Below are 11731 nucleotides of genomic sequence, written 5' to 3' on the forward strand. Positions count from 1 at the left end.
AAAAAGAAGAAAGCTTTATTTTAAACCTTTGTGACATCTATGTTCGATTCCCTTGCCTTCCTGTCCTTCGGTGTTGTTTTGTTTTGTTTTGTTTCAGTTCATTCGATTTTTGCAATGGCTCTCATTTCAAGTTGCTTTTTTTCAGTGGAAGTATTTAATTATATAACTTTAAATGATATTTTAATTAAATACATGACCTAATTTAAAAAAAAATATTAATTAAAATCTTATTTAAAGTTATTTACCTAAATGAAACTCGATTCCGGTATCAATTCACTCTTGCTCATCTTGAGGTTGGAATTTGTGAAGTTTTGGACGAATCATTACATTTAAACTTGTTTGGGATCTACATAGTTCATTTAATTTGAATAGTTCAATTCAGTATCAATCTATTGATTTACAAAATTGTATTATTTGGACAAACTTGAAGATGTTGCCAAAAAAAATATATAACCCCTTTCAACCTCATTTTCAACACTCGAGATGTGTTTCTGCATTAACACAAGGTTCAAAATGTGGGTGGTTTTTACTAATAAGTGTTTTTCCATGACTTTGCTAACAGGTTTCTAGGAATTTGTATAAGAAATTGACATTCTCAAACCAACAAGGTCATGGATTAAAAAAAACGACCTCAACTAAGAGGCCATTTTTACCATAAGTGTTTACCAACAAGAGATATTTCATTCACTTCCTTTATCGTGTAAACATTGTCGGTCATCAAAATGAATTGTTGGTTAACATCTTAAACCTGGTAAGCGCTTGTCGCATAGGATTGTTTTTCTTCACTTATTGGGTAAGATTCTTAGTCCTTGTTATGTTTCTTACCGGATAAGATTCTCAGTCTTTCCCATGCTTAATCAACAAGGTAGTAAACGTCTATGCTGTTAATATCGCGATATATCGTCGATATATCGGCGATATATCGGATATCGCTCCTAGGAAAAAAATCGGACCTTAAATATCGGGAACGATATTATCGGCGATTTTTAGTGATTTTTTAGCGATATTTTGAGGTAAAAATCGGACCGATATTCCGATTTCTCAGTTCTCACAACATCGAGTCTTCGACTTCTTCTCACAACGTCTTCTCTTTTCTCAGTCTCTTTTCTCGATCTCCTCTGCTTTTCTCTGTAATCGACACAACATAGCCAGCGATAGGGATGGCAACGGGACGGGGATGGAAGAAGCCGAAGGTTGATTGCTGGTCTGCTGCTCACTCTACCGGCCGTCGCTTACAAGGGTCAAGGGGGGAAGGAAGGCGATGGCGGTCGGCGGATATGCGTACGTCTGTGAATTGTGACTTGTGATCTGTCTCCTGTGGCCGGCTGGTAAGTGGTAGGCGGTAGCTATCGCTTAGAAATTTACAAGTGCTCCAGGCCTCCAGTCCAAATTTCAAAAGGCCCAAACCCAAATGAGTAACAGACTATTAGACTAACAGTCCCAAAGCCCAAATGACTAATTTTATTATTTATTAGATGATGTGATGTTTTAATTTTGAAACTATATTTCTAAACTCTAATTAATGCATATTATATATATAATTCTAAGATATATTATGTTAACCGCTATTTTGGACCGATATAACCGATATATCGAATATCGGTCCTGACCGATATTTCGTATTATGACCGATATAACAGCATAGGTAAACGTCCCCTAATTCACACATTCAACATAACCAAGCCTAACTAAAAAATACCAATCTGAAAGACCAAATCCCGATCGATAAGAAAGATTCATATATCTAACAACTGATTCTCGAGTCAAAGAAAGACCTCCGTTAAAATAAAATACCCAAGATCTCGTCTTTTTTTCCTTGTTACACATTACACACCAACAAAACATGGAACGAGCATGCTGGTTCAGTTGCGTAAAACTTTCACCATATACCGTCTTCTTTAGCTGTATGAACACAAGTTACGTTCTTTCTAGATCGTTTCAGAAATCCAAAAAAGGAGCGCGTTATTTTCTTCATTTCTAGTCGAAGATGTTTCAGAAGATGAAAGAAGGCAATCTACTTCCATTTTGTGTATGATTTTCTTGCAATCCAGTAAGAAATTCGACAAGTGTGCTCACCGCATGAAGGGAAGCAACCATCTCATTTCTGACCCGTTCCCATTCGCAAGGTAATATAATTTCTTCCACGCCTCCTCGGAGAATGCTTCACGACGTATCAGTCTTTGCCTGCCGGCAACCATACACGAAGGACAAGAATTTTTTTAGTTTTCAGTAGTTGAGTAATGTCTTAAAAAAAGTATTTATGCAACAAGACCACGAAAATAAGAACAAAATGATTGTACATAAGATACAACATTTGTAGAATGGAGATGTTAGTAACAACAAATGTAGAAAAAGACGAAAAAATACGAACTTGTGGAACTAGCTGCGTACCTGTGATCGCCGCGCATGGTGTAACATTTTTTTTTGTAAACAACGATAACGGAAAAATAATATAAATCCTTTTGAAAAAGAAAAAAAATGTTTGAAAAAAATAGTAATTGCAATAAATCCTTGTTATACACATTTGTACAATCCTTAGTAATTGCAATAGTCATTGAACAAATTAATATAAATCCTTATTATACACCTTTGTACATAAATGACCGAGGCCAATTTGCCGGTAGCTTATTTTGAAAAAGGTCCATTTGGTTAGCGTAAACTAGCTTAAAAGCTAGCTTTTCAAAAAACTACTTCAAATAGTGTTTCAATAAGCTTTAGGATTTTTTTCTACCAGTTATGCCCTTTTCATTTCTCAACATGTCTTTTTAGATCGTATTACATAGTCATCTAGCTTATCAGGTAGTTTTTACCTTTTACCAAATATCAGGTAGTTTATCGGCTAACAACTAGCTTATTAGCTTTTCAACTCCTATTATTCTAAATTGTTTTGATTTTTCTTTGAAAGGATCAATGGATGGGGTTTTCTAAAACTCATACACCCTCCATTCATACTTGTTGATGCATTAATCATTAATATTTGTATTTAATGCTTCATAGATGTCGTGCCCTTGAAATTTACGAGTTCTTTTAGAAATGTACCTAAATTTTTCATAAGATGGTAGAAGATAACTTGAAAGAAGGATTGGCAGGCAAAAAGTTCGGTAGTTGTCACAATACTGTCCTAAATTATTGGATGTTGGTGAGCTGGTAACATACCTCAGGTAATAGTGAGACACAACCGCAGCTTCATCGAGAGTGTAGCGAGGAAACATAACACGAGCATTTGTCGGAACATCTGGTAAATCTTGCCTTAGCTTGCCCACCGCTGTCGAGTGAGAGAAAGCACCCACCATCATGTTGTCATGCATCATCGACCTAAATGCATTCACCTGGAGACAACACGCACGAAACACCCATTACTACAGGCTTCAATACAGAGAACATATGTTCGAGCATTACCAAAAGTTCCGGGATACACCATATGAAACAAATAACGTACTCCCTCCGTCCCAAAATAGAAGTCCTCCAAGATGAAAAAGGCACACGGTTTCAGAAATGTGTAATTACTCCCTCTGTCCCAAAATAAGTGTCCACGTTCAAAAGTGTCTACTTTCCAATTCCATCCTTAATTATGTGATGAGAAATTCTTTAGCACCTTGTCATTATTCACTTAAGGATAAAAATTGCCATTTGGTTAATTAAAAGTATAATGATTACACATTCCTCAAAATGTGTCTTTTTTAATGGTGAACACATTTTTTGGGAAGGGGGGAGTATTACACTATTTAACTAAATGATGATTTTACCCTTGATAATAGTTGGAGTGATGAATTTTTTGCTCTCATAAGTTAAGGATAGAATGGGCAAGTAAATACTTACTTTTGAAAATGGACAATTATTTTGGAACAAACTAAAATAAACATACACTTATTTCGGGACGGAGTCAACTTCTTGAAATTGTAAGGAGTGATAGGGGATGGGTAAGGTAAAGAACCATCCATAAGCAGCTCCAAATCGCCCCAACAAGTTCACACTTTTAATCAACTGAATGACAACTTTTACCCTTAACAATAAAGAGCATAATAAATTTCTCCATCTCATAAATACGGGTAGAATCGGAAAGCAGACACTTACTTTTGCAAGGGGACACTTATTTTCAAACAAACTAAAATATAAATATGGACATTTATTTTGGGACGGGGGAAGTATTAGAAACCAAGAAAACCAAATGGATGTGTCATAGACCGAAACAACAACGATTGTAGAATAAAATAGAAAACAAACAAACTAACCGTTGCAACTTCTCTAGCATGGATTGGGCGGCAAGAGCGAACAGTCATTGGCTCCTCGAATTCAGTGAATGTGAACCAACTATTATACTGCTTGCAAGCAGCATCATAATGGTAATTTTAGTTAGAAGTAACCAATGAGCTATCAATTTGCAAAGAAAAAGAACGAGTTAACTCACTTGGTCAATTGCAATGAGAACGGGCATATCTTTTACAAGTGACAACTCTTGTCTCAAACGAACTACTACTCCAACAGAAGCATGTGTGGTAGTGATTCCTGTTTGAATCAAGTCATATAAAGTAGAACCTTCAGGCATTGCCATCGAATCCGCATCCTTCATCCTCCCAACACCGGCACCGTCACCAAGTGGTATAGGAGCAACTATTTTACAAGGCAGCTTCATTAAGCATGATTCGTTGTATTTCAAGAAATCCTGCAGGGTAGGAAAAAAGCACACAGGTTTTAAAGTAAACCAAATCAAACCCAAACAAACTCGGTATATCCTACGAAGAGGTGGGTTTTGAGGGTAGGATATACACTGACCTTAGCTCTATCCCAAGGGGTAGAGAGGCGGTTTCCATCAAGACCCAAAGCTTACAAAACAAAAAATAAGAGAAACAAGCGAGCAAGCAAGCTGCATATGAGTGTATGTGCAAACAAGCAACGGTACAATAACAGAACATGCAGCGGAGCTGAATGTGAGGGAAATAGGTTAAACAAACCAGGAAACATAAAGCACAATATTAACTACTGCTAGTACAAGAAGAAAAGTTAATACTAGTTTACAACAAATAAGCCACACATGTAGACACAATAGTAGGCATGAGAAAATAAGACAACCCTCTATAGTCTATCCAACGTAAGAGGTAAGACCCTGCCAAACGGCCATAGGAACTACCCCTTTCCCTATCCCACTCGCTTTCTCCTCCAAACTCCCCTCTGCCCATCCATGCTACACATTCTTACCCATAGTCTGCTACCGCAGTCATGCATCTCGAAGAGCTCCTATCCTATGCTATGTCCTCGGGAAAATAATGTGTGATATAGCCACAAAAAAACCCAGCACCACCTAATATATAAGTTGTTCATATTATGGAAGATGGCGGCGGAAAAACCAACGTAATCAAGATAAGGATCCATATGAACTTCAGATACCATTCACAGCAATATATATAGCCAAGATAGCCTGTTATATGTATTTGAACAATCTCATATGTGTCCAAGTACTTTCCTTCAAACCTAGATGTTCAAGATAGTATAGAAGACCAATATTACTCAAGCTACCAAGGACTGATTGGATTAACTTCAACGTTATATCTGGATATGCAAAATCTTAGTAGAGGAAAAGCAATCAGATAACTGGGGGTGAGTGTAGCCATAACATGTGAATCTGTGATTGGAAAAGGAAGGCTTATTTCAGAGATTTAGGGGCAAAGAACCACCAGATCTAATAAAAACTTTAAGAAGTAAATTCAGCGACCTTAAATTCAATTGCCTACTGATACAAGCGTATATTGGAGATATAGATTACAGACTTGAAATTAACTTGACAGTATTCTTGCCTGCAAAATGTTGGCTGCCTGTACTGGGGTATCCCACAAACCAGTTAGAGGGTTTTTATAGAAAAGTCCTCCATGAGTCCAACTTCGACCTTCTGGAACATACAATACCAACCAACCTTCATCACGTGCCCAGTGAACAAGCATTGCAAGAGCAATACTCTTTCCGCAGCTTACAGGACCATCCAATACTATTTGCTTCTGCGCACTCAAACCTGAAAGCGAAGTTGCAATGACAAAAAATTTCTCATATCTGTAAGCTACTTCATCTACGAGCAGTAATCCAACTGATCATGAGCAACACGTTTTTACATATGTTCAGAATAGTTGCAAACAGCATTACCAAGAGAAACAATAAGTCTTAAAACCACAACTGGTGTTAGAGCAGAAATCAGAAGATAAAAAGGACTTCCCCTCAGAAAATTTTAAAAAGGCAACACAATGCGAGAAACCAAATCCATAAATTGATGAGGTAGAGTCAATGGGGTACTTTCACAGCCTATCTCCATCTGTCGCCAAAATGTGTGATACATTGTATGCTCCAGCTCAATTCATAAAACAAGCAATACAACTTTGTTTGATATGTATGATCAAATAATATTGATTACCTAAAATGCATCAAGTATAAGGTTATGTTATTATTATAATAATATAGACACTTGTACATACACATGTTGGCAAGCAAGGATTTCAAAACTATCATGGTGGGACTCGAACAATACCTTGGGGTCATGTCCTAGCAGTTCAATCAGATAATCCTACCATGTGATTAAGTAACATAAAGTGTGGCTTTGTTATTGGTATATGTGAGTTGTTTTGGCATTTCTTGAAGTATATCTTACTGATTGATACACATAAACTATCATTACAATGACATTTTGAAGCCCGATACAAATCACGAATTGACAACTATGACATCTCCCAATTCTAAGTACATTTCCCTTAGCAAAGCACAGAGAACGAATTTATTTTTGCTAAAGATTAGCCATATCCATTAGAGAGCTTCTAAATTTGTACATCAAAAATTACATGTGGGATGACTGATAGATCAGTTGACCCCGCCCCCCTACAAGGATACCAATTATGACATTGCTCCAAAAGGATCTATCTAGTTGAACATGCCCTAATCCCTGCCGATTACTTTAGCCAGATAAACACTACATCCACCAACGCCGGTGCCCTTCTTACTATCCTTCCTCCATCAATGGACACCAAGAAATCCAAACATCAAGGCACTTAGTTTCTTCCTTTTTTTCTTGGAAGAAGGCATCCTTGTTGATATTGCTATTGTCCCATCCAAGTCTAATTCTTTAGACTTGGACCACCCCTTCTAAATATAAAAACCGACTACAACTTTGCAAAAGCATTGCCTAGATGTAGTACAAGGCCTCTCTCTCTCTCTCTCTCAACTATATAAATATAAAAATACAGGATGAAGTGTGAGCATTGCAAACCAGGTCTCATTTTGCAGGTCAAGATTTAAAATGGCGTGGTTCCTGTATTTAACTTAATCTCATCTCTTTCCCATCTTGTGCTATCTTTCTGTACCATAACTGTATTTAACTTAATCTGGTTTCTTGTCTTGCCTCAAAGTGATGGATTCTCCTATCAGTAAGGTTGTATCAATAACATTGTTGATGATATTGTTCCTCCAATCCTCCCCATACCTAAATCAAAATTTCTAGCCAACAAATCCTTTTTTCTCAACTGGAAGAAACAAATAAGGATGACCTTGACAGATCATCAGACCATGATGTGCCACCATCAGATCAAAATTTGACAAATGCCAAATCCGCCTTCATTCTAACAACAAAGCAAACAAGTACTAAAGCAGTACCAACCATATTCCACAACTTATTAAAACCTTCTATCAACCACAAGTACTGGACATTCGATTCATAGGTTCATGATGTATACAGATTTCAGTATCACAAATTACGCATTTAGTATCTTTCTGTTATATAAGATATGGGTTAATCACTTAATTGTACACCTATTTCCAAAGCAACTAGCATGTGCAGGCCTTTTAACTTTAGTAATGATAACTACAAAGAAATTCTGAAAATACATAAGAACACAACATATGTTTCAAACATAGAAGAAAAGCGCACCTCTGCTATTACTAGATTGCAAAGGTGGGTCAACAATGCGCCTGAAATTATCTCGGAGATCCAAGAAGCTATGTCTAACGAGCAATGCATCTCTCATTGACTCATCAAACTCTTTCACCATTCCCACTGGCAATCTCTCTGGCAGCACCTCCTCCAGCTTCTTCCTACTGTAGTCCAAACGTAAGCAAAAAAATTCAGACTAGTTTTCAAAATTAATATGGATTCTTTAGAATTATGAAGAAAATAGTGATGGCCAAGATAAATGGTAAGACAGATACTGCAATTAGAAGCATGATTGTGTCAGACTCGTTTTCAGTATACCCATTCTTAATAAGAAGAAAAGGAGGTAGTATGTTTACAGTTTGATCAACTTTCTAAAAACAAAGTAATTGGGTAAATCAATGATCGTTTATCACCCAAAAATTTACTTAATTTTAGTATAGATAAATATTACTTCAGGAAACGCTCGACAATGCAAAGTAAGTTCTTGAACTGAATCCACGCCAATTTCAATTCTTAAACTTCGGGCAATAAAATGTACCATGCTCCCATCCTCAAAATGTTAAAACAAAGGCGTATCGGTGCATGAGATTTGCAATTCAGAGATGTATTGGTAGAAAATAATACATACACCATACCTAAATTTCAAGTAAGTGCAGGCGTCTTTTCTACTTAGTTCAGATAAAGAAGCAGCCGAAGTAAACAACGGCCGTCCGTTAGGGCCAACGTCAAGCGAACTATTGCGTTCATCTTCATCAAGGAGGCGCCTCCGGTTTCTTTCATCGGAGATGAGGTCATGAGCTGCATCATCGACGGAGGCTGATACGATCTCTTCCTGTTTCGACTTGGTTTTCGCATCGGCTTTGGATTTAGGCTGACCTTTCTTATTGTTCCCCTTGGAAGCCGACGCTTTGGCTTTCTTCGAGGCAAATGTTCTGGAAGATGTGAGCTGTGAAGTTGTTGAATTTGATGCTGCAATGGCGGTGGGGATGAAAGTAGATTTCACCGGTGAGGCTGAGGAGACTGCTCGGAGAAGTGAACGCAACATTTTTCTACTTCGACGACGGCGAAGTTCGATGGATTTCGGAATGTACGCAAAGGGGGGGCGCACCCAAGGGCAAACTCGTAATTTCGTAGAAGTGCTTACAATTGGGCCAGTTTCATTTACAGTATAGGGCCGGGCCCGTTGGATTTTTGACCTGTAATGTCAAGTGGGCCGGTTTAATTTGATTTTTATTTTTATATTTTTAATGAGTTCCACGATTAAGATAATAATTAAAGGAGTGAATAATATTTGATGGTGCTTAACTTTTTTATATTAAATAATGATTAGATATAATATTAATAGAAATAAGAAAAAATTGCATTAAAATGAAATCAATTTTTACTTAATTCTTATTTTAAAATACCAATTTGTATCTGATTTTTATTTTAAAAAACCAACTTTTAAAATCGCCATTTTAAAGAACCAACTTAAATCATACAAAAGAGTGATTTCAAGAAGTCGACTGTCCATTAATTGGAATTGAGAATACCGAGAGTAAAATATCAAAGTACGGCTACAATGATTACATATTTATACATTTTAAGGTATTTACAGTTTAAGCCCTTCTATTTTACTACAATTGAAATATAAATCTAATAAATATATTTTGTTTTTATATTTAAAATTAATCATGTCAATAATATTAAGTGATTAATGTTTATACTGATTACCATATTTTTTAAGAAAAATAGTTTTTCAAAATAGGAATTGATTCAAAGTATTCCATTTCAATGCATCTTGTTTAAAAAAATGCATCATTTATTTTGGTCAAAATGTATGAAGTTATCTGAAGTTGTAAAAGAGGGGGCTGTATGAGATTATTAATGCCTGAAGGGTTGTTTTTGTAATTTATCCAAACATAGGGGGTAGTTTATATAACTTTCCCTACATTTCTAATTCTATTTCTAGGGCTTGAACTGGTTCGAAGCTGCTCTCCCTCTCTTTTCACTCACAAACACTAGCGAAAAACGCAGTAGGAACTCGAAGTTTCTCAGTGACGATGCTGACCGCAGATATACCACCTAATCAGACAATTTACGTTAAGAATCTCAACGAGAAGGTCAAGAAAGAAGGTATGCGATTTAGTGTTCTTGTCCTGTTTCTGTTATGAATTTGTAATCTCACGAATTCGAAGTTTAAGAATGAAATTTCTATTTCTAGATCACATGGTGTTCGGATGTTGGATTTTGTGTCGATATAAGAGATAAGTTTGGGAAATTGTACTGATGGCTGGCAAATTACATGGCAAAATGAAATGGGTACAAATGGGGAGAAGTATCACGAAAGCTTAATTTTTTATGTGGCAGTCATTAATGGGTGCGGCGATAGAAATGCTGATCTTAGTATCTTTCATGGTAGTAAGTTGCTTGTTAAAAACGACCTTTTTTGTAAATTTGAAAAATGAAGAAGTGCTCCCTTTGGTGGAGGGAAAATTGGAAGGTTCTATTCATTCTAGGAAGTTGTAGAAGACGAATTTTGCTGCCACATATGATGGGTAACTCCTGGTATAGGGTGATGGTGGTGAACACCAATTTTTGTACATGTCTGTATTGAGGTGGAATTAGGAGGTAGGACCTGTAACTCTAACAAGGGCACTTGTGCATGTAGAGRGTATTAGGGACAAAGGTCTATGTCATGTTCTAGTTAAGGGTTTAGGAAAGATATTAGAGTTGTCAATCATTAGCTGTACAGGATGCCATCAGACTTGAAATTTGGATATGCTGAATGCAATGAGAGGCACAACTAGATTTTTGTGGGTAAAATCTAGTAGAAGAGAGCTTCAGTTAGCGCCTCCCTCATTCCTCAAATATGCCAATGTATGCTTGGTTCATGGCTCAAATGGAGCACCCACACTTCTTCATTTAGTCGATGGCTAGGTAAATATGATGAAAGTTCGAAGATTTATTAATACTTGTTGAAGTCTGGGCTAGGGATCCTATCTTTCAATCTATGGTTGATGAGGGCGTGTATATGTGATTTTAGTTGTAATTAAGACACCTGGTTAAGGATTGATAAACAGCTATTCTTAGAAGTTTTGTGGATATGCGATATTAGTTGTCGGTAAAGAAGTTCATGGTGAAGATAGAAGCTCCAGGAAAAGCTAGTAAGACATCTAGTTAAGGAYTGACAAATAGATATTCTTAGAAGTTTCATGGATATGCCATTTTAGTTGTTGGTAAAGAAGTTCTTGGTGAAGACAAAATCTCCCGGAAAAGCTAGTGATACATCTGGTTAAGTATTGATAAATAGCTATTTTTAGAAGTTTTTTTGGATATACCATTTTTGTTGTTGGTAAAGAAGAAGTTCATGGTGAAGACAGAAACCCCCAGGAAAAGCTAGCAGGTCATATGGTTAAGGATAGCTAAATAGCTACTTCTAGAAGCGTTTATTTATTTTTATCCATCATGTCCATTTGTTATTTATCAACTAAAAATCTTAAATAGGCTAGAGGCAGGACACATGCGCGAAAGCTAGAAACAGAAGGGATTTAGGTCTAAGGTAGTGTTTGGTACGCAGACTGAACTGGACAGGACGGGACAGAACAGGACGGGACAAGACTAATTGTCTGTCCCATGTTTGGTACGACTAGGACAGGACAGGACAAAACTGTTAAAATGACCATATTACCCTTAAATCAAATAAACTACAACTCACTATTAATTGCATTGTTACCCCCTCCTCCATCCCAAACGGCGATAGAAATGCTGATCTTAGTATCTTTCATGGTAGTAAGTTGCTTGTTAAAAACGACCTTTTTTGTAAATTTGAAAAATGAAGAAGTGCTC

General features: G+C 36.7%; 2 protein-coding genes across 2 annotated transcripts in view; one reads left to right on the top strand and one right to left on the bottom strand.

Annotated features, from left to right (window-relative positions):
• Positions 1-1704: 1704 nt before the first annotated feature.
• LOC112518160 lies at positions 1705-8987 on the bottom strand. Its single transcript, XM_025125763.1, has 7 exons — positions 8539-8987; positions 7901-8067; positions 5793-6004; positions 4409-4663; positions 4233-4319; positions 3157-3329; positions 1705-2184 (listed from the first exon to the last, which is right to left on the bottom strand). Exons 1-7 carry the CDS (start codon positions 8946-8948, stop codon positions 2073-2075), a joined length of 1416 nt encoding a protein of 471 aa, XP_024981531.1. The 5' UTR covers positions 8949-8987; the 3' UTR covers positions 1705-2072.
• An 894-nt stretch (positions 8988-9881) lies between these two features.
• The window catches only part of LOC112518496 (U2 small nuclear ribonucleoprotein B''), a 7641-nt gene continuing 5791 nt past the window's right edge, over positions 9882-11731 (top strand). The window contains exon 1 of the mRNA XM_025126210.1: positions 9882-10018. Within this exon, the coding sequence (XP_024981978.1) occupies positions 9946-10018 (73 nt within the window). The 5' untranslated portion in view covers positions 9882-9945. The remainder of the gene's footprint in view (positions 10019-11731) is intronic.

This window comes from Cynara cardunculus (genome assembly GCF_001531365.2).
Source record: "Cynara cardunculus var. scolymus isolate 2C chromosome LG 9, CcrdV1, whole genome shotgun sequence".
In the NCBI taxonomy this organism is placed as follows: Eukaryota; Viridiplantae; Streptophyta; class Magnoliopsida; order Asterales; family Asteraceae; genus Cynara; species Cynara cardunculus.